The sequence below is a fragment of the Delphinapterus leucas genome, chromosome 15 (assembly GCF_059928025.1).
Source record: "Delphinapterus leucas isolate spDelLeu-1000000601 "Yukka" chromosome 15, BTC_Dleu_Yukka2, whole genome shotgun sequence".
Classification (NCBI taxonomy): domain Eukaryota; kingdom Metazoa; phylum Chordata; class Mammalia; order Artiodactyla; family Monodontidae; genus Delphinapterus; species Delphinapterus leucas.
This window is the reverse complement of record NC_143143.1, coordinates 42816174-42843518: the sequence shown is the minus strand read 5'-3', so window position 1 is coordinate 42843518 and position 27345 is coordinate 42816174. Positions and strand designations below refer to the sequence as shown.

General features: G+C 52.7%; 1 protein-coding gene across 1 annotated transcript; it reads left to right on the top strand.

The window, feature by feature from the left end:
* The first annotated feature begins 15292 nt into the window (after positions 1-15292).
* Positions 15293-17750, top strand: FOXA2 (forkhead box A2). The gene is made up of 2 exons (XM_022594196.2): positions 15293-15430; positions 16449-17750. The coding sequence occupies exons 1-2, from the start codon at positions 15344-15346 to the stop codon at positions 17748-17750; spliced, it is 1389 nt and encodes a 462-aa protein (XP_022449904.1). The 5' UTR covers positions 15293-15343.
* Positions 17751-27345: the final 9595 nt, after the last annotated feature.

The window sequence follows — 27345 nt, the reverse complement described above, 5'->3', positions numbered from 1 at the left end:
GGAGAAGCACCCGTTACCTTCTTTCAGAGGTGAAGAAACAGACTTACAGAGGCTCAGTATCCTCACCAAGGTTACCCAGCTCCGAGGGGGCTGAATCAGAGACTCAAGTCTAAAGGGCTTGATTCTAAAGGTCATGCTGTTATCAAATACTCTCCTCCATTTCTGTCTCATCCCATGAAAACCTTTGGTCTAGACCACCCGTTAGACTGGATGATAAGTCCCAGGGAAGGAGCAGCCCCTGGCAGAGCCCGGGGTGGGGGTGTGATGAAGACAGAGAGGAGGGATCTCCAGACTTCAAAGGTGGTAACTGACAGAAGGTCCTGCCCCCATGTTAACACAGTTGCAGAGAAAAGGTGATGAGTAAGATTGAGCTAAAGCAAAACTGAGGTTTTTCCCGGCCACCATTCCGGCTCCTTCTCACACAACCCTTTCAGAAACAGTGGTTTCAGTGTGCCCTGGTGGTGTGCCTTCGCCTTTTCTTGTAAAATTTTAAATAACCTCAACCATAGCTATTCCAGGTACTGAGGATCCACTGCAGTTTTAGCACAGACCGTGGAACATTTTAATGTCGAAGCTCCTAACAATCTGACAGCCAAAGGTACCTTCTCAGCCCATTTTCCAGCACATTCTCCCACCAGAAATAGAGATGAACCATGCAATTGCCTACATCAACTCAAGAAAAGATGCCTCTAGATTTTCAAACCCTAGGAAAGAGGGGGCTTCCTGATCAAGAGATTGTTTAGGAGAAGGAACCAACCCCGCACACATGCCTCGACTCCTATGCACACAAACCCTGCCCACGGTCCTGGACCCTCTGGCCATTCAACTCATCCCTCCCGGCCCTCCCAAGTCCAAGTCCTGCCAAGATGTAGGCCTCCCTCCGACGCCTTATGATTGGCTGCTGCTGGGCACTGGTGCCCAATCAGTGCACGCAGAGAACACAGACCCCGCGGCAGACAAGGCAGACACCGAGGCGATGGGGCTGAATACCAATTCCTCCACCAAGACCCGCAGAGAATTCATTATGTGGGTTGTTCTTCTGCATACTGCTTTAAACATGCAAATCCCTCCAGCAGCGGTGTACCCGTGGTTGAACAGAATATGAATCAAAGGCTCAGCCCTTTCTTTTTATGCTCAGATCATAAAGTCTGAAACATCTCAAGTTTTTGTGTATGTGTGGATTGTTTTTTTTTTTTTTTTAATCAGAGGCAGTGAAGGCTCTATTCGGTACTGCCTAAAACAAGATTAGGAAATGGGAAGTTGTCCCATTGCTATCTAGATTTAAAAATTAAAATGATTAATGTCTAGAACATAAAACTCAATTATAGGAAGGACCATTGGGAGAGTGATAAAAAAAAAAAGAGAGGTGGAATTTCCAGATAAATTTGGAAGGGTCTTGTCACTGATTTAAGGTCCCATTAACTTCATGGGGATCTAATCAAAGGCTTTCTGTTAAAAGTAAATCCGAGGCTCAGGGAGTGAGACTTCTTACAAGGATGGGAGAAATTCCATCAGTACTCTGTAGAATTAACCCCGAAAATGGGATGTCCCTTCTCACACATGGTGGGAATCATCACCATCCTGGGTTTTTTTGCACAAAAGTGCTTAGGGTCGAATTATAAGGGCTTTCCTTTGTGACCTCTGCTCTGTTTGAGCCCAGTGTATTGTACTTTCTGGTCTCTGGGGCTTAAGGAGCAGCTAGAGATCCGGCCTTTGCGGTGAGGATTTTCCATGATGATATAATGTTATCATGAGTCCCCATTCACTGCAAGTGAATCATCTCACCAGGAAACTAGGAGCAAGGCAACAGTTTACCTTCTACTTAATAGGGAACAAAGTTCACCTTTACTCAATACTTCAGCTGACTCTTTCACCACTGAGCATTGGAAATGCACAGTTTTAGAAGGTTTCTGCTCAAACTGGGCATTTCTATCCACCTTCCTTGTGGTGCAGCAAGCACTGCTGTGGATGCAGGAGGACCCTCAACCCCCTTCACCCCTGTCCTCAGATGTTGGCCCTAAAAAGTGTGGAAATAGCATGCCTGGATTCTGAACCACTTTTCTGAGGGGCCCCTTCGATAGTTCTAGAGGGAGTTGGCAGAGCATAACTTTCGGTGGGTGAATGTAGGGGGCTAACTACACGAGACTCTGAAAATTCGCATTTGGAAGGTGGATTCCACCTTGAAGACCTTGGAGAGGACTTGTGGCCTCCCCACACTTGGGAAGGCAGTGCTGGGCCCAGGGCACGTGATGACAATTATTAATATCATTACGTGGCCATCTCCCCGCCGTGTAATGTCACTCATTCTTAACGATATCATTTGAGAACTAAAGCCAAGTCACACTTAAAGTTCACATGATTGTGAAGCCTTTATCATTATCCTAGTTTGATGACTGAGAGGCTGAGACTCAGGGGGAGCCATTAGGAAATGGAGACGCTGGAACTTACAGGGATGATGTCAGGACACTGAATATTCCCCCTAAACCCTCCTTGCATTTGCCACGATCTGCAGGCAGCTTTCTGGCAGCAGGATTCCACCTTTCCCGCGCAGGACAGGAAGTACCTGGAGGGTTAAGACCCCAGCAGCTGCAGGAGTTAGGGCACAGACTTCTCTGCTCCCTCCCACTCCCAGGGAGGCATCTGAGGTACAGGTTCTCCTCTGGCTTTGGAGGCCGCTGCAGGTGAAGCCCCAGTTGCCCACAGTAGCAACTGGCTTCACCACAGGCCCCTTAATGGCTGCCTTCCCTTCCTGGTCTCATGACCCCAATCCTTTTCCAGTATTTCCTGAGCCAAGGGCCAGCTTGCACTTGAATCACTGGCTCTACTTCTGGGGGTAATGGAAACTAAGACAGAGATATTTTGACCCTCAGTTCTGTAGTTTCATGTCACCTGACACTTTCCTATCTGTGTCAGTTAGGAGTTTTCTAGAGACACCATCAGAGGCCAGAGGTAGCACTAGGCCATCTCCATCGCTGGGCAGTCTCCCCACCCGTATGGGTGCTGCCAGCTCCTAAGTGGCTGTTCATCCGGGCTCCCTGAGGCAGCCTCTAGGTCGAGTTTACCCTGTGCCACGTTCATGGGGAATTGGTGGGTTCAATGCCTGGCATAGCCGGCAGGGTGGGAGGAGGTAGATATGGGCTGGGGGGCAAGTTAAGCTTCCACATGGCCCCAGAGCAGACTTGATGGACCCATGGGGAGCCCGGGAGCTAGTGCGGCCCTCAGAACTGTCTGGAGTGGGGCTGAGATCTCATCCATCAGGATGGAATGTTGGCCAACCCAGCAAGGGTCGTGAGCTCTGAAGCCCAGGAAACCCGAGGGGCTGAAGTGGCCTGTGGTTGTCACTGCCAGCAGCCAACCAGCCCTCCCTGGACCAGGGCCAGCTGAGTGGTGGTCCTGGGCCCAGCCTCACTTCCCTCCACACTGTCAGGAGAACTGCCACTCCAAGCCCTTGGTGACACCCATCCTCTGTCCCCCTGCAGCTCACGGCCTCCCCCAGGCTGTGGCTTCCCCAGCCTGGCGGCTGTATCAGGTCCACGCCATTGCACTGGCATTTCCCTCCACTAGGGGAGCCCTGGGTCCCTTTCAACCTGGAGAGTTTGCCGTCTTCCTTCGGGTAGGACCTAGTATCGCCCACTGGGCAGGAAGCAGGGACCTTCCCATCCCAGGAAAAGCGGATTGCTGCTCTCTGGGGTGCACTAACACACTGCATTGTGTTGATTTCTGGTCCACTCCCGACCCTGGGAACTCCTTGAAGATATCCGTGATGACCCGGGAGCCCTGAACCCATGGGGCAGGTGGGGGATTCATAAATGTTTATCGGATGCATATTGGCTGAGCTGCTCCAGGAACAGGGACAAATGTGCCTTTAAATGAGAGCTAAGACCAAGTTTGATTTGCACATCCTGTCACAAATGTGGCAGGAATTGAGAAGAATGAAGTGCACCTCGGGAGCTTCGGGAACACAGAATTCCTAATCCCTGAGGTCACTTGCAGGCAGGATCAGTCCCATCACTGTGACCATTGGCTGCACTCCAGCGGGAAGAGGCTCAGAGCAAGGAGGTGCTTGACTAACCTCTTGATGACAACTGCTAGTGCTGGAATTTGTTGGTGCTCTTGGAAATATTTTAGCTTAACTTAAATATAAAAATAACACGTGGATGCATTCTCTTTGCAAAAAAAATTGAAACATGACAGATAATGACAAAGTCCCCTTTAACATGCCATCACCCCAGCACACCCCCTTTCCTCCCCAGAGATGACCTCTGTAGGGTATGGTGTGGATCTCTCCAGAACCACCCCCCCAGGCACTAAAGAAACATGTGCACGCTCACGCACAGACATGAACAAGAAGATGCCCTGCAGTGCTCATTATAATAGCAGAGTTTGCAAACTCACCATGTCCCACGGAAAAGGGGGGAATTTCCCATCACTAAGAGCAAGGTTTCCATTTTCTTATGGAACAGGTGGCTACATTGGTCCACTTAAGAGAATTAAACTTTCCAAGTTACCTGAAATAAGTCCAAGCGGAGGGAGGATTTTGTTTTGTTTTTTAATCTAATGGGTGAAACTTAGCAAACATTCCACCCCAGAGCAGGTACCCCAGGTTGGTCTGAAGCACCCAGCGGGAGAAGGATGGCAGGGAGGTTCTGGCAGCTGAGGGACCTTCTGGAAAGATGAAGGAGGCTTCTGCCAGCTTTGGGTCACCAGGAGAACATCACTGGGTGTAAAACGACTTTGTGGGTGGGAAAGAAGGGGAGTAAGGAGAATGTTAAGGGAACAGAAAGGGAATCAGAAAGAGGAGTGGTGAGCCGGGAAGGGTGAAGAGGGGAGTTGCAAAAACATTTGGATGCTGGGGTTTTCTGGACCAAATCACTTCAGGAAGAGGACGGGGTGGGGAAGGGGAAGAGGGATGGTTTTAGCATGTGGTAGAAGGTTTAGAAAGAATTGGAAATAGGGAGGGGTTGGGAGTTACTGTCAGCACAAAAATAAAATGCTGAGTTTAACCTTCAAAGGGAGGGAAAGCCATGGAATTGAAGCTAAGGTCCAGCTCTTTCCTAAGAAGGGTAGCAAGTGGGTAGAACAGCTTTGCTAATTCTGGAGCGGTCCTTGACCCAGAGCTCAGCACAGCTCTGACCTCATGCAGAGAGATGAGAATGATCTTTTCAAATATGTGGTGTCATTTTGAGCAGGTTTAGCTGTCTTTTAAGAGGGTTGATTTGGTTAGAGTTGAGAGGACAAACCGTAAAACGTAGCATCACGCAGTTCTCTAGGTAGTGTTGGGATCTCCCCCGGTGTGATGCCGAGGGTGCAGGGAGGGAAAGTAACACTGACCAGACATTCTCAATACACCAGGCGCCCAGCTAAGCCACCTTCAAGTGCCTCAACACATTTCATCCTCACCCAGTCCATGGTGTTTGCTGTTGTCTCCATTTCAGATGGGAAATCTGAAGCTTTTTTGCTAAGGAGTCCTCAGTCCCAGTGTATCCAGTCTTTCAGGCTTTTTGGAGAGAACCCACAGTAGGGAATACGTTTTCCATCCTGCTGCAGGTACACACACGTTTATAACAAAAACAGAGGTTTTTCAGAACTACACGTGACTTTTCTATGTGAGGTGCACAGAGGGATTCTGTTCTATTCCTTTCCTTTATTTAATGATAATTTCAATGAAATTAATTGCTGTCACAACACATTGAAGAGCCATCAATTGGAGTTTGAAAAGCACTCACCCAGCATTTTTCATAACCTGATTTTATCCCTCCAAAACCAGTCTTCAAGGGTAAACTATGGGTTTTTCAATCAGAGTTGCATAGCCTCTGTCTTTTGTTCTTCCTTCCATCCAAGTGTCCATCCATCCATCCAGTAAACATTTGTCAGTACGTAGATGTTGAACCAACTTTCGGATTCCCCATTAGGGGAAACTGTGCTATCTCATCAACTTTCAGCTCCCAAAATAGAAAAACTCAAATCATCAAACCATGGAAAGAATCAATAAGTGGCAGATACACACCCCAGAAATGCCCAGAGGGGCCACTGTAGATGGTTCCAGAGCTAACATCCTTGGATATAATCCCCACCCCTCCAAGAAAGAAAATATTCCTTCAGATATTCCGTCACAATGACAAAACATGCAAAAAAGATAAGTGAACCAGGTAGTAGCATTCCAAGATGTCAGTACTGGAGGTCTCTGCAGCATAAAAAAATGGGTCAGGTTGCAGGGGGACCTGGAGCGGAAGAAAACTGAAATCACGCCCCATTCCTACAGCACTCTCTCTTCCTGCATCTGAATCTGTTGAGTCCTGCTAACTGTGACCACAGGCTGTTTAAAATTACACCGTTTGCCTTATTTAATTTTCTTCTGCAGTCATAAATATTAATTAAGCTAAACCACAGAGAGCTCCATTTCAATCCTTTCCCTTCCTGCGGACCATAAGCAATTAAGATCCATAGCTTTAAGTACTAACCGGTTCTTTAAGTCTGCCCTGGGACATCCACTTTTTTATTTTTTAAATTAGGACAGATTTATTAAATCTTAGTGGTTTCTTTTTCCTGCCTAACTCTCTTGAGCTGTGGGTGTTCTCAGTTTGATTCTCTTCTTGCAAATACAATCTTTGCTTCTCCAGCGGACTGGCTCATCTTCTCCAAACCAAGATGCAGAAAAGTGCATGTTCAATTCATGAGGAGCAGAAATATTTGTGTGCAGCCTGTCAGCTACCCAGTGGCAAAGACCACACTTTTCAATGTTTGGTAATTTAATATTATTTAATGACAAAAACAGGAGAAATAACTGTAAAAAATGAGGAAAATATAACGTGGAAAGTGCAAGTCTTCTCCCAAGCCTTCCAAGTCCCTATTTCTGGAGGTGTAATTGTTAATAGCCTTGTGTGCAACCTTCAAAACTTTTCTGCATGTAGAGTCAGGATTACCTTTACAAAAATTAGATCAAATTACCCATATCCAGCGACTGTTTAGCCCTTCATCATAAAGTAGATATACTTTCTATATGATTTCAGAAAGATTTATATCAGCTTTATAACAGCTCCATAATATTCCACAATTAAGCTGGGTTATTGTTTACTTAACCTTATTCTTTAAGAGTTACGATCTTGGGCATATTGTAGATAAACCACACACATACACTTGGTACCAGTAACTGAAAACTCTACCTGTGAGCATTTTCCTTTTTCCCATGCTTCTCATGACTTCTCCATCAGAGAACATTATAATGTGGAAACAGGTCAAGGTTTGCGTCAGAGGGCCTGGATTGGGATGGAAGGGCTGGGTGGTCTGAGGCAAGCCCTCAACATCTCACTCCCATTCCCCAGGGACAAAGGGAACTCCCACCTGAGAGGTTTTGGAGAACCATGAAGTCTGATGCAAATATTACCCCTCCCACCACGAAGGTCCTTGTCACTTGGGGGGCAGTAAACCCGAGGAATTAACATAAAAAAAATTATGTACCTGTATTTCTAAATTCAACATAAAAAGGAGAAAAGAATAAAAGAAACAGGGAAGGAGAAAAAAGCCTTCTTTCAATTTCTATGTAACTACAAAGACTGGGGAGCAGGGCTCAGGTCTGAGACATAGAACTCCCACTAGGACCAGATGGTCCTCATCGTTAGCATCTACTTAGCACTTTATTCTGAAGACTTACAGGAATGAATTTACCAGGTTTCCTCTTGAAGGGAAAAACTAAACTCTCAGGATTTTGCAAGGTATACATCTATTTATGTAGACTCCTCTGGAGAATGTTAAACAGTACTGATCATTTGTTATATGATGTAAAACAATACATCCAAAATCAGCATCGCGTATTTCCATGCCTTAGTCCGACAGAGGCAAACTATGGGGTGATGTAGCCGCTGGGCATGAAAGAAACTACAAAATAAGTTTGTATTTTATATCCAGTTCCATCCAGGGATCTCAAAGCAGCTGAATACAATGTCCTCCCCAGCTTTTTCACCCCCCCAGTCCTCATTGCTTTAAAATCAAACATAGATTAAGGACTTGGTCTAAAATTCTTACTGTGTTTACATTGCTTTTTTTCCATGTGCTTTTATAAATATGGTAGAAGTAAGAAGAATTTGCCCTGTTTGCTCCTGTTTAGCCGTTCCTACCTGGAAAGAAGGAGCCCTTTTCAGAACGAATGACATTTAAATTCCCACAAGGGAAAGATGATCTGAGCGCTAATTATGGGCGCATATTGCAAATAGAATAAGCATTAAGGCAACATCTTGAGTTTTTAAATTCTTCTCATCTTTGAGACTCAAATTTTAGTTTCCAAACGTTTCCTATTATACATGTTGGAAAATATTTGGGTGGCAAAGCAAGAGAAACAGTGTGTTTCCTAGCGTGGGAGTGGGGGTAATTTTGGTGTGTCTGCGGGTTCAGCTTGCATTTCTCCTGGTCTTGTTCTTTTTCCTGGGCATCAGCAGGCAGTGCCAGTTCAGCATCGGGTCAGCGTCTTGGGGAAGAAAATTCCAAGTCCCAGTCACCTTCCCAGGAGGCCCAGGTCTTTTCCAGGAGGAGGACATGTGCAAACCCCATTTGAAACTCAATAAACAGGAATCTCCTTGTCACTTTCTCTTCTTTTGGATCTATTTTGTTTCTTAAAAATGCACATTGGGATCAGTGAAGAGGTAGGGGATGTTTAGGAAAGGTCAGCAAGTCCAGCGCACCAGATTCATCGGGAGGCAGGATCAGCCCGGGTCCTCCGGGCTCTCTCTCCCTTAAGGAGGAGAGTTAAGGGGCCTTGGAGGGCGTTTGTGATGCAGTGTGATTGCAGCTGAAACTTTGCTTAGGCCGTTTTTCCCTTGCTTGGAAAATGACAGCTTCCAAGTCACCAACTGATCATTGCTGTAGGTTCCCTGTCCTGCCGGGTCAACCAGGGAGGTCCCAGGAGAGGCGCTGTGGGAGGTGCGGGAAGCTGACAATGCCAGGTGGGGCCTGGGAGGGGGGCACTGCTGAGAGCACGTTCTCCACGCCCCAAGCTGCGGACACGTTCTGAACCCTGGGAAGATGCATTCTGGCTGTGGGGAGGGTCGGTGTGGCCGGGAGCGAGTGGGAGGGGAGAACCCACAGGAGGTGAAAGTGGACTTGCTTTACATTTCCTCAAGGCCTGTCTCACCGCTGAGCTCAGGACAGACTGCAAGATGAGTCAGGGAAGCGGGGCTATTTCACCTGTGGTCAGCGGACCAGCAGCCTCACCATCACCTGGAAGCCTGTTAGAATGCCAACTCTCAAGCCCCTCTCCCGCCCAGAATCTGCATTTTAACAAGATCCCCAGGGGCGGGTTTTATGCACATAAAAATTTGCTGGGCGGGTCCCGGGCCCCCGTTAATTACCCCAGGTCCCTGTCAAACGAAGCTCCCACTTTTCAGGAAGCTCCACAATCCTTCCTCTGGAAAGACTTTTGGAAGCAAAGCAGGCAAGGAGTGAATACAGACACGTGTCTTGCACACACTTGCCGCGGTTCTCACACACACGGGGCACACTCTCAAGCCAGCAGAAGCACCTCGCTGCCGACTTCTGTCTCCTTCCCAGAGCCGGAAGCCCCCCTAGTACCTGTAGGATGGAAAACTGGTACTCTAGAGAGTTTACAAATGGTAGTGGGACTGGAGTCGCCTGCCATTCTGCTGGCATCCTGCCCACTGCTTCAGAGGACCCAACCCTTGGCTCTCCCATCAATTCTGGGTCAACACAGGCAGCACACTTCGCCTTGGGCTTGCGTCCATCCCTGCCAGCAGCTTGGTTAATTCCAAATGGTGAGATGTAGACTGCCCTTTGGAATGGGGTTTTTGGCCCTTGGAAATTCCTGGGTCATCATTGAAAGGAGACTTGAAGACATAGGCAAAATAAGTTCTGCTGGAACACGTAGCAGAAGAAGGCAGGAAGCAGAGCAAGTAGAAGGAAACACTGCAAAGAAACCTCTGCAAGCACATGGCTTTGCCTACCATGGTCAGGGCGGTATCTCCGCCATCTGGAATATAGTAAGTGCTCATTAAAACAGTTGCTAAATGGACCAAAAATCTATAAACTACTCTTCACTGTCACTGCTAAATATGAGAGCAAGTTATGTCTAATTCTTTTCTGCTTACGCAGAGCCCCTGTATCACTTTGAGATGGAAGCAAGAAGAAAACATCCACTTCACAAGCCTAAGACTCAAACTCCAGGCCTTGCTAACCTCCTCTGATCTCCACATCTGTCTATGCTTCATCCTTTCATACTTATTCAAAGTATATTTGTTCATCCAAGTAACTAATCAGTAACTTGTAGATCTAATGGGGCTGCTTCTTAATTATCTCCCTGGGTTCCTAAGAATGAATGTCCGGGTCCGATTCTTCAGGTCTGTGACAGACTCTCCATGACTCCTGTCCTCAGTGAGGTTTACTGCTGGCTCTTTTGGCACGAATAACAGCTCCTCTCTAAGAATAACGTCCACATGTATGAAATAGCTCGCAGAGCCACCAGTGCAGATACGTCTAATTTAGGCATCCCTCAAAGAGGAGTTTATTCTCACTCATGTTGACATGTTATTATTCCCACTCAAAGTCGTCATTTCTTTATTTTTCTCTCTTCCATTTAATTTAATTACCTGTTCTAAGAGTCCCACTTACCAGAAGCGTGCTAAAAACTCAAGAATGGTGGACAGGATGCCAAGTATATGCCAGAAATATTTGTCAGACCCTGGACCCGAATGGGCAGATCATCGACCTTCTCCACAGACCCACACAGATGGGAGTGGAGTCGACAACTGCTCAGCCTGACCACCGAGGAAGCCCACAAAAATGCACAATCCATTACCACAACCAACCTTCCAAACAGCTATCCAATTCTATGTGCACAGAAAAAGACAGCTGAGTGCCAAATTCTTCCAACAGGACCTGAGAACAGAGCCTCACCTGCTCCCGACACAGGGCTATCCTAGCCACCACCTGGGGTTGACGTGCATATCGCTTCTCTTCCTCCCTTAACTCAAGGGAAGGCACAGTCGTCTTTCTTACGCGGGTCAGAGAACATAGTGCTGGTTTGTTTTCAGAACTCAAACCCTTGCTCCCTTGAAGTGATGGCTTCCCTGATCACCTTGCATGTGTGAGAACTGAATGAACATGGTATGAGTTATTTTGCTAAAGTTTCCGTGACATCAGATCTAATATTCTTATTCTACATTTCACCCTAAAATAATGTAATCATAAAATAATAATCATATAAAATGACACAAATATACTGCAGGAAAAAAATGTAGACTGAAGAGATCATTCTACCACCAAACACAACCAGGGTTACTAACATCGTATTTATCTCATTTTTTATTTATTATGACTTATTTCCCATCTTTTCCTGTGAATCTTGCCCAGGAGTGGTACATTATATGCATGTGTATAAACTTACTGTGTATAACCCTACAATGCCATATCTTGCTTTCCTCTCAATTTTAACATCACATTCAACATCACTTTCTTGTGGGTTTTTAAATTTTTTTTCACATAAATCTCCTTTGAAAGATATTCTTCACTAATTATCTTTTCAATTGCCCTCCCCATAAACAACAAGGGTTTTGGCCATCAAAGAACCATGGAAGCCAGCAAAACAAGTATCTGATTGCTCAGTGCCAAGTAGCTTGATTTTTTTTAAAACATAATTTCAGAAATAACAACCCATGGAAAGTGAAATGTTGATTGCAACCTTGGATACAACTGTGTGCCTCTTCTTTAGTAAGACTTGGGAGACACCCTGAAAATTCCACCTTGTGAATAATGGAGGTGTGGGTGTCTGATTTCTGCCAACCCAGAGGTTATTTGAAGGTAAAATGTGTATTTTCAGAAGACTTTGCTAAATCACCTTTCTCTGTCTCCTCTGTTTTAACCTCACCTGAAGACCTGCCTAGTAATGCTCTAAAGCAAGGCTTGTCCTGGGTATTTATTCTCGAAAGGGCTTCGGGAACTGGAGGGAACTGGAGTATTGATCAGCCTAAAGCGCACCCGCCCTTTGGTATTTTGTGGGTCATCGGTTAGGGAAGTTGAGTACTGTTTATTGATGCCCCCTTCCTCACAGGCTAGTTTCACATGACGGAGACCCCCCGGGGTAGGAGTTTTGCTGGAGATCGCAGGGAGACCGAAGGAGGCCCAGATTTGAGCCCAGTCAGTCCGCTGGGCCAGCGACCTGAATAAAACCAACGCGCTAAATCCAAGCACAGTCATCGGTCATAAGGCGGCTTTAAACGCAAACCCGGCAGCACCGAACGACAAGGCCGGGAAAGAGAGGGGGCACGGGCAAAGGAAATCTTTGTAGGTCTCAGCCCTAGGTGGGGCTTCAAATAAGGGGGGATCAGGGGAAACATCTGTTTTCAGCCCGAGCTACCCGCGAACTTTTTCCTGGAGAGAAGCTCGCGGAGCAATTTACAGCATTCCAGCCTGAGGCTCTCGTGCCAGACGCTCTGAATCAACCTTTAGAAACCAGAGCTGCCGGGAAGGGAAGGAGCGCCGTGTGCAGGGGCGGGAGCGCCTCGGCGGGCCTCAGCGCAGGGAAGGGCGGCGGGCCGGGGGCGTGGGCTCGCGCTCCCCGCAGCATCCGCCGGCCGCGCTCCCCGAAAGAGGCCAACCTGGGTTTGCGCCGAACGTCGGCGACCCCGAAGAAGCGCCAGCCCCCGGGAGGCGTTTTCGGAGAGACTCGGAGAGGCCGGCGGACGGCGCGGGAGTCCAGATAGCGGGGTTAGGGGCTCGGGGGTCCGTGAGGGCTCGGTCTGTGCCGGGGCCGCGGCCAACAGGGGGCACCCTGTCACTGCGGAAGCCGCTGACCAGGGGCCGGGCCACCGAGGGGCACGCCCTCCTACCCCGGGCCGCTCTTTCTCCTGCTCGTGGCGAGATTTCTAGAACCACATTTTCCACCAGGAGCAAAAAGAGGGGAGTGGACACTCACGTAGACGCACAGACTAGCTTAACCTGGACACTCGAGATTTAAATCCCACGCACACCGGAAAGCTGTCTGTCGTTGTTTCTCGGGTTTGTCTGTCTGACCTACTGAATGTGAGAAGCGCCCCGCGGGGGCAAGGAAGGGTGTGTCTGTGTGTATGTCTGTGCGTGCGCGCGCGCGTGTGTGTGTGTGTGTGTGTGTTTCTGCCCTCGGCCTGCGCAGAAAGCTTTGGAAAATAGGCCAGGGCGGACCCTCTCTCCCCAGCCCTCGGGAGAACGATCAAGTAGTTTCCACCCACGCTCGGGGACCCGGCGAGAGATGCCCGGGCATCTGGTCCCTCGGCTCCCCTGTGCACACCGACACTACGTGTGCATACGCCCAGCGCACTTCCCGGCTGCACCGCGCCGGCCTGCCCCTCCCGGGAGCAGTCTGCGCTGCGCACGGCTTTCAGGGAGAAGCAGACCTTGGCTGTGGGGGACCCTGCCCTGGCCCTCGCTCAGCGGGTTCATTAACGCTCTCACTGAGAATTGGTCAAACCAGCCGCGCCTGCATCTTTAGTTCAAAGCGTTGCAGGCCCGAGAGCCCTGGCGTAGGGGGAAGGGGTGGGAGTACCCCTGCACCTACTGCTCCTCCCCCTGCCCTCTGGCCTGACCCTCACCCAGCCTTCCGTTTCCCTTGCTCTGCTCCGTGTCTGCCACCTCGCTTCTGTCTTCTGCCACCATTACCCATAACTCTGGACAGGTGGACCAGATACCCACTATTTCCTATTTTTCTCTTTTTGGGGTTGAGGGCGCAGGGCCGCATCCTCACGGCCCAGCCGGGGTTTAGAACCAAGAAAGGGCGGCCACCTCCAAACACCTGTAGTATTCTGCCTCTCCGCCCCCTCCCCAATCTGGCGCACTGAGGTCTTGGTACCTGGCCTAGGACAGGTGGTCATTTGAACTCAGAAGCTGGATCGAAAATAAAAAGGACGAATATGGTTGCTAGGGTTTCTAATTCTTATAAAACAGGAAAGCAGAGAGGACAGAGACATCCCCGCCCACAGCCAGGCGGACTCCATATGCCCCATTATTGATCCCTTAATTCCCCTCTCTCCTCCCGCCTCGTCCCCCACCTCCTGCCCTGTTTGTTTTAGTTACGAAATGTTGTGGGCACCTCAGTTGTGACTGAAAAGTAACCTTGAAACACGCCGTCCTGACTGTCAGAGACAAATAGTCTCCCAACCGTCGCAGCAGCTGGCGGGGCCACGCGCGCCCTGCGCCCGGCACCCGGACCGTGGGACGGGGCTCCTCCCCTCCAGCCGCCCCGTCCGGCGCTGGAGGCCTGGCTCCCGCCGGGGAGGCGGGACCCAGCGCCCCGCACGCCTCCCGAAGCCGCTCCGGGTCTTAACTGTAACGGGAGGGGCCTCCCAGCAGCCGCAACAGGCGAGTTAAAGGTGTGTACACAGTTTTTCTAAATACGACAGCGCTTTGCAGATTGGCTCTGTCACCGGTTGGTTGTTTTGACAGGGAATGAGCCCTGAGAACTAAGAAATCCGGGATAAATAAATGCGGCTTTGATAAGGCTCTGCAGAGGCGAGAGCGGGCGCGGAAGCCGGACGCGCCCTCGGACAGGCGCGCCAGGGGCCCGGCTCTATGGGACGGGGACGGGGCCAGAGCCCTGGGCCGCTCCACTGGGTGGCCTCCTCCCGGGTCCCTCCTCCCGTGGGGACTCCCCGCAGACGAAAGGGGGCTGGACCCGGGGGCCCACGCGCCCACCCGCCCCGCTCGCCAGTCCGGCCTCCGCGTGCACGGCGCAGGGCAGCTGCGCGGGCGCCGAGGGCAGGTGCTGGGCGCCGGCCGGGGCTCCCTCTCACCCAGGTGTGAGCTGATTATTCAAATGGGCTGCCCCGGGTCTGGGGATTGGAGGCCCGCGGCCGCGCGCCGCGCTATATCACCAGCAGCCCACGTCACTGCGGCACTTGTCCGCTGCGCGGTCCACACCTCCTCCTCCTCCTCCTCCCTTCCCCCCCTCCTCCACCACCTCCACCTCCTCCTCTTCCTCCTCCTCCTCCTCTTCTTCTCCACCCCCCCCCACCCGCCCCCGCGCCGCGCGCTTCCCGCCGCCTCCCGGCAGCTCGGCACTGCCAGCCTCGGCCTCCACCCGGCAGCCCGCGAGCGCGGCGGCGGCGGCGGGCGGCGGGCGCTCCGGCAGCGGCGATCGGCTCCGGGCCTCCTCCCACCCTCGGCCCCCTCCTCCCGCGACTCACCCCTCCCGCCCACTTCCAGCCACTGCCTCCGGCCAGCCGAGGGAGAGAGGGAGTGGAGCCGAGAGAGAGGGAGCGCGAGAGGGAGGGAGGGGACGGTGCCTTGGCTGACTTTTTTTAGAAAGGAGGGTGGGGGTGGGGGGGGTGATTGCCGGTCGTTTGCTGGGGCTGTTAAATTTTAAACTGCCATGCACTCGGCTTCCAGTATGCTGGGAGCGGTGAAGATGGAAGGGCACGAGCCGTCCGACTGGAGCAGCTACTATGCCGAGCCCGAGGTAGGCACTCGCCTTTGCCGGGGGAAGCGGGGTGGCGGCGTCCGCTCTCGGCCCCAACCTCTGGACCGCTTCCCCGGCCGGCCCCCGGCCCCCACCCCAGCCGCTCCGGGCAGCCGCCTTTTCCACCCTCCTTCGACTCAGATGGGTCTCTTTTTTATACGACACACTGTTAGCCTTGAGATAATATTAACTTTGTGATCAAATATTGACTTGCGGCGCCTCCAAATCCTCTTCGTGGCCGAGCCACGCACTATCCTAACAGAGTTGTGTTTGGCAGCGCGCGGCTGGGGAGGGGTGGGAGGTCGGCCGGCGAGGGGGTGGGGAGCTGGAGTGGAGAAGGTGGGTAGGAGTTGGGGGCTGAGGTAGAGAAAAACGGTCCAGGACTAGGCGACAAAGAGAAAGAAAGTTTGTGGCTGCAGAGCCCAGCCGCGTGTAGTTCTGTCCGCGGTCCCCTCCCTGTCCCTCCACTCAATGCCTCCGGCTGGCCCCAGACTGCGCGCAGGTACAGCGTTTCGGTTCCCCTGGGGCCCAGAATGGGGTCCCGGGAGGAAGGCTGAATGGCGAAGACCCTGGGATCGTCTCCGCGGGAGGCCGCCGGGCGCCCTGCGCCTTGTCCCACAGGTCGCTGGCCAGGGTCGGAGGTGGCGTCCGGGGCCGCGGCGCCTGCTCGGTATGCTGGCGTGAGAGTCGGGGAGACTCTGCGGGGGGGAGATGCATTTGGGATGCCTGGCTTGGGGCGCTCCCGGGGACCTCTGTTTTAGAGTCTGAGCGAGGCGCAGGAGGGCGAGGAGGCGGCCACGGGCGCAGAGCGGCGGCCCCCCCGCGCCACCTCCCCGAGGGCGATCGCGGCGCGCTCCGGGTGAAACGGACGCGGGGCCGGGGCCGGGCGAGGACAGGACTCCCCGGAGGCCTCCCTGGAGGCGGGGGCCTGGGCTGGCCCGGTGGGCGGGGGGTCAGGCCGGGCGCGCTTCAGCCGCGGTGCTAACGCTGTGCGCCTCCCTCCGGGCTCTGTCCTCAGGGCTACTCCTCGGTGAGCAACATGAACGCCGGCCTGGGGATGAACGGCATGAACACGTACATGAGCATGTCGGCGGCCGCCATGGGCAGCGGCTCGGGCAACATGAGCGCCGGCTCCATGAACATGTCGTCGTACGTGGGCGCGGGCATGAGCCCGTCCCTGGCCGGCATGTCCCCCGGGGCGGGCGCCATGGCCGGCATGGGCGGCTCGGCCGGGTCGGCCGGCGTGGCTGGCATGGGGCCGCACCTGAGCCCGAGCCTGAGCCCGCTCGGGGGGCAGGCGGCCGGGGCCATGGGCGGCCTGGCACCCTACGCGAACATGAACTCCATGAGCCCCATGTACGGGCAGGCGGGTCTGAGCCGCGCGCGCGACCCCAAGACGTACCGGCGCAGCTACACGCACGCCAAGCCGCCCTACTCGTACATTTCGCTCATCACCATGGCCATTCAGCAGAGCCCCAACAAGATGCTGACGCTGAGCGAGATCTACCAGTGGATCATGGACCTCTTCCCCTTCTACCGGCAGAACCAGCAGCGCTGGCAGAACTCCATCCGCCACTCGCTGTCCTTCAACGACTGCTTCCTCAAGGTGCCCCGCTCGCCCGACAAGCCCGGCAAGGGCTCCTTCTGGACTCTGCACCCCGACTCGGGCAACATGTTCGAGAATGGCTGCTACCTGCGCCGCCAGAAGCGCTTCAAGTGCGAGAAGCAGCTGGCCCTGAAGGAGGCCGCGGGCGCCGCAGGCGGCGGTAAGAAGGCGGCCGCCGGGGCCCAGGCCTCGCAGGGTCAGCTCGGGGAGGCCGCCGGGCCGGTCTCCGAGACTCCGGCGGGCACCGAATCGCCCCACTCGAGCGCCTCCCCGTGCCAGGAGCACAAGCGAGGGGGCCTCGGGGAGCTGAAGGGGACGCCGGCCGCGGCGTTGAGCCCCGCGGAGCCGGCGCCCTCGCCAGGGCAGCAGCAGGCCGCGGCCCACCTGCTGGGCCCGCCGCATCACCCGGGCCTGCCGCCAGAGACCCACCTGAAGCCGGAGCACCACTACGCCTTCAACCACCCCTTCTCCATCAACAACCTCATGTCCTCGGAGCAGCAGCACCACCACAGCCATCACCACCACCAGCCCCACAAAATGGACCTCAAGGCCTACGAACAGGTGATGCACTACCCCGGCTACGGGTCCCCCATGCCGGGAAGCCTGGCCATGGGCCCGGTCACGAACAAAGCGGGCCTGGACGCCTCGACCCTGGCCCCAGACACCTCCTACTACCAGGGAGTGTACTCCAGGCCCATTATGAACTCCTCTTAAGAAGACGGCGTGACCTGGCTAGCCTGGACCCAGACGGGAGAGACAGGAAATGGGGTAGAGACCCTGAGAAAGGGGTGCTGGAAAGTTGCGAGGGAGAAGGACCCATCACACCCCTGCTCCCCCGGAACAGAGGTCTCCCCCACCCTCTGCAGCCCTTCTCTCCCTCACATGGGCCACACTGATGTCTATCATGATATATAAGGAGGGAAAGGGAAAAAAAGATAAACAGTCAAAAAAAGAGAAAAAGGAAAGCCTCAGTTTCCACTACTGTGTAGACGCCTGCTTCTTTAAGCACCTGCGAGTCCTGACTTTTTGTTGTTGTGGTTTATCTCCGTTGCTGTCATTGCAGGGAAGTCTTACTTTATTTAAAAAAAAAAACAACAAAAAACAAAAACAAAACAAAAAAGAAAAAAACACAAACTTTTGTGAGTGACTCAGTGTAAAACTGTAGTTTTAACAGAAAACAGAGTTGTACTATTGTTTAAAGAAGAGAAAAAATGATGTAAGGGTCTGTTGTAAATGATCAAGAAAAAGAAAAAAAAAAGCATTCCCATTCTTGATACGGTGAAATTCAGGTCTCGAGTCTGATTAATTTATGGTTTCCGTGTGCTTTATTTATGGCTTATAAATGTGTGTTCTGACTACAAGGACCAGAGTTCCACAAATCTATATTAAAGTGTTATTGCCAGTTTTTTGCTTTGAATCTTCAAGATTTTTTTTTTCCTTTGCCTGATTTAAAAAATAAACAGACCTGGGAATTAGTTTAAAATTGAGGGAGGGAGATCCTGGCTGGTTGCAGGTTTTATTTTATTCTGGGGGAGGTAGTTGCTGTTTTATTGACTGTTTATTATTAGCATTTTCAGACAAAGTAAAGTTGAATGAATTTTACAGTAAACAGACACATACCCATTGCCCAGATCCTACAGTTCCCATTTCACTATACTTGTTATACAGCATATCTGTCCATCTATCCACACCTCCATCGGTCCACTTATCTTATGTTCCTAGATGCATTTCAAAGTAAATTTCAGACTTCAGTACACGAAACACTTCAGCAAGGACATGTTAATGGAACTCAACATTGTTCAAGGTTACTTCTTTGAATTTTGGGTTTAACTTTACACACAGTGAAACTCACAGATCCCAGGTGAACCATTCTAGGGATTGTGGGGATGATGCAGGTTTATCTCCGAAGCCTGGAGAAAACCACACATCCTATCTGTATTTTCCAGCTGGGCCATGTGAAGGTGCAATGTTGTTGACATCTCTGGGACCCTGGGGCTGTCTTCTCTGGAAAGAAGCCTGGATTTTCCATGTTTTTTCCTGTATGTCCAATCCTAGGCCTCCCTTCAAGGCAGGGAGCCCCGATTGGACTTGCAAATTCCTGGTGCAGCTCTTTTCCTTTTCATCACTGCCTCTCTGCACCCATTCACCCTTCCATGGAATTGGAACTCCGCCTGGACTGACAGCCTCAGGCCGCTGTCCACACTCCACCCTCCATCCCACCCTCCACCTTCACTTAGGTGTTCTGCACAACCTTGGTAGAACTTGCTGCAGCCCAGGAGTAGTGAGGCTTCTGGAACCATGCTTTTGAGCATCTGGTCTGGAGAAACAAAAGACTTTCTCCTGGAAGTGATTTTAAAGGGAACTCAGGGTCCTGATGAAAATCTTTAAAAATATGTATAATTGGGGGATAAGGCAGAGGTAAGGGGGTGTCCTGCACGGCTGGCCAGGTGCCCCTTGTCAGGGGTGGGATCCCAGGGTCTGCAGGTCTTCTCCCTCCCCACTCCACCCAAACTCGGAGCGAGGCCTTGGCCAAGCGGCCTCTTAGCCCGGGTTGGCAATCTAGGATTACAGCACCAAGGAGGTGAGTGGGTATGTTGTGATTCTTCAAGGAGAACCGGAAAGTATAAAGAAAGACCCAGAATAATTTCTTACAAATCACACTGCCTCTCTCCACAGACAGCCTAGTGGCCCTAAATCCTCGGCCAACCGAAGTGGAAACCTTGGAGGCCAAGCGGGGCCCGGCTTCGCAAAGTGGGCTCCGCTTTGGCTTTGCCCTGGGCATCTGCTGGCAGGCAAGCTGGCCAAGCGAGGGCAGGAGCCATCCAGGGAGCAGCTAGCTTGCGGTGGGTGAGAATCTCCGCAGAGTCGGAGGCCAAAACTTTCGGACTCAGGTTTCTAAGCTCAGGCTCCCATGTCCCGGACTAGATCTTTGGGCTTCTCGACCATCTAAACTTGGAGTGTCCCAGCTTCGCCCCAAGCCTGGATACCACCTCTGCGAGAGCCCTCCTCACCTTGCGGGGTCTCTCTGCCCCTCAAACCCTGGCCTTCCCACGCGCCTGAGGGGGGTTGGTCCTCGCCTCCGCCTCCTGCCTCCAAATCCCTTTTTAACATGCCACATTGTCCCGAAGAAAACAAGGAAGAGAAATTGGGGAGGGGGGTGGTGGGAGGGATCCGGAGGTCGCAGCCAGCAATCAGGGCCGTCTCTCCCCCTGGCAAGGACACACACGTCGTGAGCCCAGCCTGAAATGTGTTTCATTATCACATAAAAGGCTCCCGTGGCGAAGGAGCGGAGAGGCAGGGCCGGGGGCCGAGTGCGGGACAATGAAGGCTGAAAGCGTTGCCCTAACCTGCTCTGTTTCCTATCGCACGCCCATTGTGCGAGGGTCGTTTTAAACTACTTAGCGTGCCCCCCTCCACTGATCCCGGCCAGATAAGATATAGTTCTGTCCGAATACATAAAAAGGATGTCGGGGAGCCGGCCGCTCCCGAGGCTTTTCTGCGCGTCCTGCGTCTTTCACACCCCCCATCCTCCCGCCCCAGCCCCTCCCCCCGCAGGGCCCCCAGCTTACTGGCGCTCAGACCGCCCTCCGCCCGCGTTCCCCAACTCTGCGTGGTAGGGTGCAGCGTTTGTTTTTCCCTCTCTCTCCCTCTTTTTCTTCCTTTTCCCCGCGCCATCCGCGCGCGGGCTTAAGCATCCGTGATCTGTGAATAAACAGTCAGTAAACAACCGAAAAAAACATTCTAGATCCGAATTCCAGGAGGGTAAACTTTCCATGCCACGTCACACTTCAGCAAATTTGCGCAGATATTATATTGCCTCTCCCTCCTTTATTATTTTTTTTTCTTTTTTGCCAGGATCCCATTGTACTTAACTGAATTTTATAACGCTGATCGATATCTTGGTAAAATATTCATTTTTAAACTAGCGGGCAGTGAAATCTTTGCTTTGTGTGCTAAAGTCAACAGTCGCTAGGTTTGAGCTCAAATAAATGCGGGGATGCCTCGGCTCGGAGCAGTCGGCCGCCTCCCTCCGCGCGCTGGACGCTCCGCTGCCGCCGCCGCCCGCCTGCCCGCCGCACCGCAGGTAGGGAGCGCGCCCACTCAGGGGCCGCGCCCGGGTCCTCGCCGAGCGTGCGCCCCCCACTCCCGTCCGCGCGCCTCCCCTCCCCCAGCCAGCCCCTGGCCCTTCCCGAGGCTTCGACGCCTGGGAGACAGGGAGTGAGAAGCTAAGTCGCGGAGACCCCGGGGCTGGGGAGGTGGCCTTTTTGCGGGGGATTCTGAGGATGCTCGGCGTGGGAGGATGAGGGGTCGAGGAGCTACACACTCAGACTGAATCTGGGCCCTGAGCACAACTGGAAAGTTTGGTGGGACCCCGAAGCGACGGGAAGCCACCACAGGCCCCTGCAGCCGCTCCGAGGGCCGCCTGTCGCCCTAGGACGGTGGGAAGATGGAGGTGGGGGCCGGCCTTGGCCTCAGAGCCTGGGATGGGGACGCTGGAAGACGGCGCACTGGTACTGGGAGGCTGCACACCGAGGCCCGAGCGTGGACGCGCATGGGTTCCAGTTCCGTCTCTGGGGTTCCAGGAAGCCCCGAGGCCCAGGCGGCGGTGGGGTTCCCGCCGTCCGGGAGCCGAGGAAGGGCAGCGCCTTTCCGAGCGGCCGGGGAATCCTGCGTTCTCGCTGCGAGCGTGCACGGCCACAGGCAGGTCAGGGAGACTCCGGGCCACTAGCCCGGTCCAGGAGGGAAAGGCCGAAACCGGCCGCGGGGCCGTTCTTCACCCACTTCCCCCGCGCTGTCCCGGGGCACCGGGTTTGGAGGATCGGACAGACCGATCGCATCTGTCTGCAGCCTGCGGGAAGGCGACGGCTCGGAAAACTAGTGATTCCGAGGCTGCCAGTTGACACCGCAGGACCCTCGGTTGTCGAGGGCAGGGTAGGAAAAGTTGTCTTTCCTCGGGTCTACCAGGTGGCCCCCATCAATCTGCATTACCCCTGACGGTTTGCTTTCTACGGCGGGGTGTCTGGCTCGTGATAGGCCCACGCCGGCTCGGTCAGTTTGGTATTTCGCCAGGACGTACGTAGGTCGCGCTAGGTCCCGGGTCACCGCAATTGCCCGCCACCCCAACTGGAAAGTTCTTCCAGTCCGCGCCGCAGTCACCCACATCTCGGACCCAAAAGGGCAGAAATCGGTCCCGGTGATTGGCAGGGTCAGTTTTGTGGACACCTCCATGCGTGGGGACCCTGGGCGCCCGGTCCCCTCCTTCCCCGGCGCCCGGGGCTGCGCGCGCCTTTGTCCACCGCGCCCGAGGCCGACAAGGGAGCGCACCCGCCTCCCTCCAAGTCCGGCTCCGGCTCGCGTGGCTGGTTATCTTCCCTGAACGAGATGGCCCGCCTGCGGGACACACGCGAGGCTAATCGTTTTTTAATAATTAATGCCTCCCCGTTCCGCTGGTAATGCGCGGCCTCGAATCCGTCAATTACTTGTCATTAGACGGTGTCGCCCCACGGCCTTTCCTCGGGCCTTTGATGGCGCCGGGTCACCGCGCCCGGCCCACTCCACGGCCGAATGAAAAGGTGCCCGGCCTTTGAGAGCCGGTGCGGAGTAGCCGCGGCCCTTAATTCAGTGCGAGTTTTGAAAGAAAGACCCTCGCTGAAGAGATGTAATCTTCCAAATGGCCAATTTAAACGCCTGATGTTTATCGTCCGCCTCTGCCGGCTTTATACAGAGAAGCAGGTCTTCAGGGCTTTGGGGGAATTTTAATGTGCGGGTGACGCAGGGTGAAGCGAGAGATACTGCTTAATAGGGTGCGGGGAAGGGGGGTGTTTGCTCAAGAAGGCACCTGGAGGTACCTCGGGGTAACTGGTTTTCTCTGGGGCAGTGCACTCTTCTGAGTATCGGGGGTCTGGAGGTCCTCCCGGCTTGGGGCTGGAGTCGCCGAAACAGAATCTTCTGAATTGCATAGACCAGAGCTGTCCAGAGAAAGCAGCAGGGCCACTGGGACCGGGAATCTTCACCCTGCGCCAGGGGGTAGGAAGGAAACGTTCTCTGAGTCCCCCATCCGCACCGTGGACCTAACCTCGCGGGCTAGCATCCACAGGCTTACGGGCACCCCGTCCGGCCACAGAGGAGACCCCCCCCTCACACGCACCCCTTCGCGCCACCATCTCCAATGTGCTGTCACCACTGCAGCAGAAGAGCAAGATTTCAGACCCTAAATGTCTCTGCTGGGTCAGGGACACAGTGGACACCAGCCCGGCCACAGCACCATGGCAACCCAGGCCGCCCAACAGTTGGTGGCATGAAATTATAAAAACAAAAACAAAAATGCAAGAAAAAACTCTCCAAGAGTTTGCCGCTCGATTTAATTATCTGCTGCTCTCTTTTCCCGTCAAATGTTCTTTGTACCATAAACAGATATATGAGGGTCTCAGAGCCTTATATGCCCCTTTTGGAGTGAAAACAATACACTGCATCTACAGCCCCCCTTGACTGCAGAGCCATCTCCTGCTCAGTTTTACAGACGTTCGACTACACGTTTCTTATAGCTTCTAACCCCAGGACTGGTTTTCCACTGAGAAGAGGAAAAAAGAGAATGTAGGCTGGAGGAAAAGATCATGAGGAATGTGGGAGAAACTATTTTAAAATGGATGGGGAAAGGCCAGCTGGCACAGGCCCGTGTGCCCAGCCACCCATCCCACCCCCCGCCCAGGGTGGGGGGAATCCTGGGCTGCTCCTGAGGCTACATCCTTTCTCAGGCAGCCACAATAATTGGGATTTTTTGAGAAATTCCTTTTTGATGAGATGCACCGGATATGGGCAGGATGTTACAGGCACCTCCAGAGACAAGCAAACAAAAATTGCATGGTATAGACGGTGTCCCCAGTGGCACTCAGCGGGGTCCCCAGCTCCTGGCAGGCTGCCTCTCCCTTAGACAAAACTCCCAGGGAGCGCACTACCCCCAGCCCTCCAGGGGTTGCCTCGGAAGCCTAAATCCTGGGGCATCTTCCCCATTCTGTTCACAGCTTTCCTGCCCACTCTCTCATCCTTTCTCTCCTTTCTTCTTTAAAACAATCGTGTGTGTCCCCCCCTCACCCCCTCCCGCCATTGTATTTGTTGATGACCTAACACGCTCACACCAAAAGCCACACACAGAAAACCAACAACGTGGGTTGGGAGGGGAGACCAATTATGAGTGAGGCTAACAAGCGGGGAACACCCAAGTTGAGGCCGGCTGTCTCCTGGGAGACTGATGGAGGCTTATTTTACAAGCTGTCATTCCGCCCTGGTCCCTATTGCCAGACTGGAGGTGATTCCTACTCTCCCCTCCCCCAAGCCCTGCGCCCTTGGGGCTTGTTCCAGATTCTTTGTATATCCTCTGCATAAGGTACAGAGGACAGGGTGGTTGCACAAGCACATCTTCACAACAGTGTCCTTAGTTTTTACATTAGTGGCTGTTCCTCAGAGCTCCAACCTCACTACCAACAAAACATGGGCTGGTCAGATGTCCGTGTCATACATGTCCCCCCTCTCCACCAGGTTCCCATGAGAAGGCATTGACTTATCCTTCACACACACCTCTCTCTCTCTTTCTGAAAAGAAGGTGGGGAATTTTACTGACAGATAATACAACCGATAGCCGAGACGCTGAAAAGAGCCACACAAATGAAGTTGCATTCATTCACGCAAAACTAGAGGTTCTCAGGTCTCATTAGGGCAAGTGCCTGGGGTTAAACTCTCTCTTTAAACTAATTGGAGGCACTGATATTCCTGCAATGCCAGGATACCGTGCCAGCAAGGCCACACTGATTTAACTTAAACACATCAAATGAACTGAGAGGGAAATTTTCCACATCACAAACGTAGATGCGCGAGGGAAAAATACTGGGGTGTGATGCAGATGAAAACTTTGGAATCAGAATAGTTTGCTAGTTTTTAGTTCTACTTGCTTAAGTGCTTCACTTCTGCTCATTTAAATGGTTGAGGACTAGACTTTCTTCCTAGGTAAAGCAGCTTTCCCACGGTTTCACTTTTTTTGAAAAAAAAGTAAAACACAGGTTTCAAGAATAAGCAGGAACGTTTTTGGACCAAGGTTGGTCACGACCCCAGCAGATCAAAATAAGGTTGCATGCGTGTGAATTTTGACTTATTTCATTAGAAATAGGACCTCAATTCATTATTTTTTTCTCTCTTCACAAAGTAGATGTAGTTATATAATGGATTTTGTTGAGCTTTTTGCTCACATAAAGAAAAGCATATGGTTCTTAACTTGAAGACTTGGGTGTTCAAAGTGCATTACTTAAAAATAGAAAACAATCTTAGGAAGTGTTTGGCGGAGAGCGCTTGGGAGGAGCTAAGGTGTGACGTGGGAGCTGGGGAACTGGGGAGGGCAGATGACAATGAAATGACATTTTCTGTGAAGACCAGGGTGGAATGTCAGCCAGGACAGGACCTGGGTCACAGAGGGCTCTGTATGGGGGCCAGAGGCATCTTTAGCAGAGAAATCAGGAAGCCAACGTGTGTACACTCTGCTCTAAAAGATACAACCCTCTGCTCGAGCTTCCTGCTTTCCTTACCTTCTAAAACCCAATCTAAGAAATTTAAAATTAACGAGACCAATTCAACTATATACCTTCTAGTCAGTCTGCAATTCTGAGCTACATTAAACTGAGCTGTTTACACACAGAAAGAAGTTGCAACTTCAACAGCTCTCTGGCGGAGAAAATTTACCCTCTACCCAGAAAAATGAGTCCATTTTGGGGCAAAACTTTTGCCCTTCTTTCTGTCATCTTACTGTATCTCCCACCCCCGCCCCAGCCCCTCCACGTCTTTTATTGATCACAACTGTATTCCATCCACCACCACTCAGTGGGGTCCCCTCTGTGCCAGATACTACACCAGGTGTCTTCATGAACATGACCTCATTTAAGACCACCCCCCTCCCCAGTAGCTGTCAGAATTTATGGGTGATGGGCCCGGGCAGAGAGAAGTTAGAGAAAAAGCTTCAATTTCAGAGCTCAGTGTTGAATTCAAATCTTTCACCTCTGTGTTCTTTCAACTCTTCCTGGTTTCATATGGCCTGGGCACAGACCTCTCTGATTCCAATGCAGTAGGGAGCCTGCCTTCGCCAGGACCCCCAAGTTTGCAAAGTGAGCTGCTGATGGTAAGCGGAGGTGACGGGGCGGAGGGGACCGCAGTGTTAGAAGAAGGCTAGAAAGAAACAAGAAGTTCTCAAGAAGAATAGGCTTGGGCACTTCTTGGAAGGATGGCAGAGACCCTGCCCACTGTCCTAGAAGGGGTCAGGGTGGGTTATGTCTGGGGTCAGGCTGGCTTCTCTTTTGCCCTCTTGGAGTTAGAATTCCCATGCGACCGTGGCCCCAAAGCCAGCCAGAGGATCAGTCAGGCCTGGACCACGACTCCTCCCCATTCAAGCTTCTGGGACCAGCTGGCTAAGGCTGGAAGGGAGGAGAGGGCAGAGAATCGGCAGCTAGATGGCTCTTGCATTGTGATTAGAAAGAGAAAATGCCAGAGAAGAGGAAAATGTCAGGGGCAGAAACAATAGCCTGACATATGGGCTTAAAATAACCCACGTCCGAGGTGCCGCCTGTCAGCTTCACTCCTTACGGGGGGGATTTTGGATCGGGGCCAGGAATTCCTGAGAGCCTCTCGCCTCTGACCTCCCCCTGACCCACACCTGGTGGCCTGACAGCCCAGGTGACAGCACAGCTGGAGCACACACACCAATCACAGCTGGGCCCCTGCACGCCCCCGCTTCAACACAGCTGCAAGAGACCCCGTCCCCACAGCCGCCTCCCCCACGCACATACAGATGCAGGTCGGGATAAACACCTGCCTCCAGGTTGGGCCCTGAAAGGGATGCCGGCCCAGGTGGACGGGCCTGCTTCCATCACAGAGGGTGGCTGGGACCCGGCACTCAGTAGGCCTGCAATCTGGGGGAAGGGCACCACCCCGGCCGAACTGCACACGGGCACAGGGGTGCCAGCCAAGGATGGTTCACGCCTGCTTATGCCACATGGAGGTCTCCTTTTCTTTTTGACTTACTGCAAGTTAAGTTCCCTGGACTGTCTGTTTTTAGTGGGGTGGGGATTTCTTGCAGACTGAGCCCCTCCCCTTTTGGGATTTCAGGGGAGGCTCTGGACAACTGGGTCCTAAGGCCAGCTCTGCACACAATGAAGTCTCAGGCATGGGGGACCAACTCTTGGAAGTGAATGGAGTTCTGGATTAAACCAGACTCCCCACTCCAAACTGATAATGGAGACGTTAGACTGAGGTGGGGAGAAAGACACAGTTA

Bases quoted from the DNA above. Each gene is read 5' to 3' on its own strand.
- FOXA2 (XM_022594196.2), top strand. From the start codon at position 15,344: ATGCACTCGGCTTCCAGTATGCTGGGAGCGGTGAAGATGGAAGGGCAC. The intron at 15,431-16,448 runs GTAGGCACTCGC...CTCTGTCCTCAG, and splicing joins GCTACTATGCCGAGCCCGAG to GGCTACTCCTCGGTGAGCAA.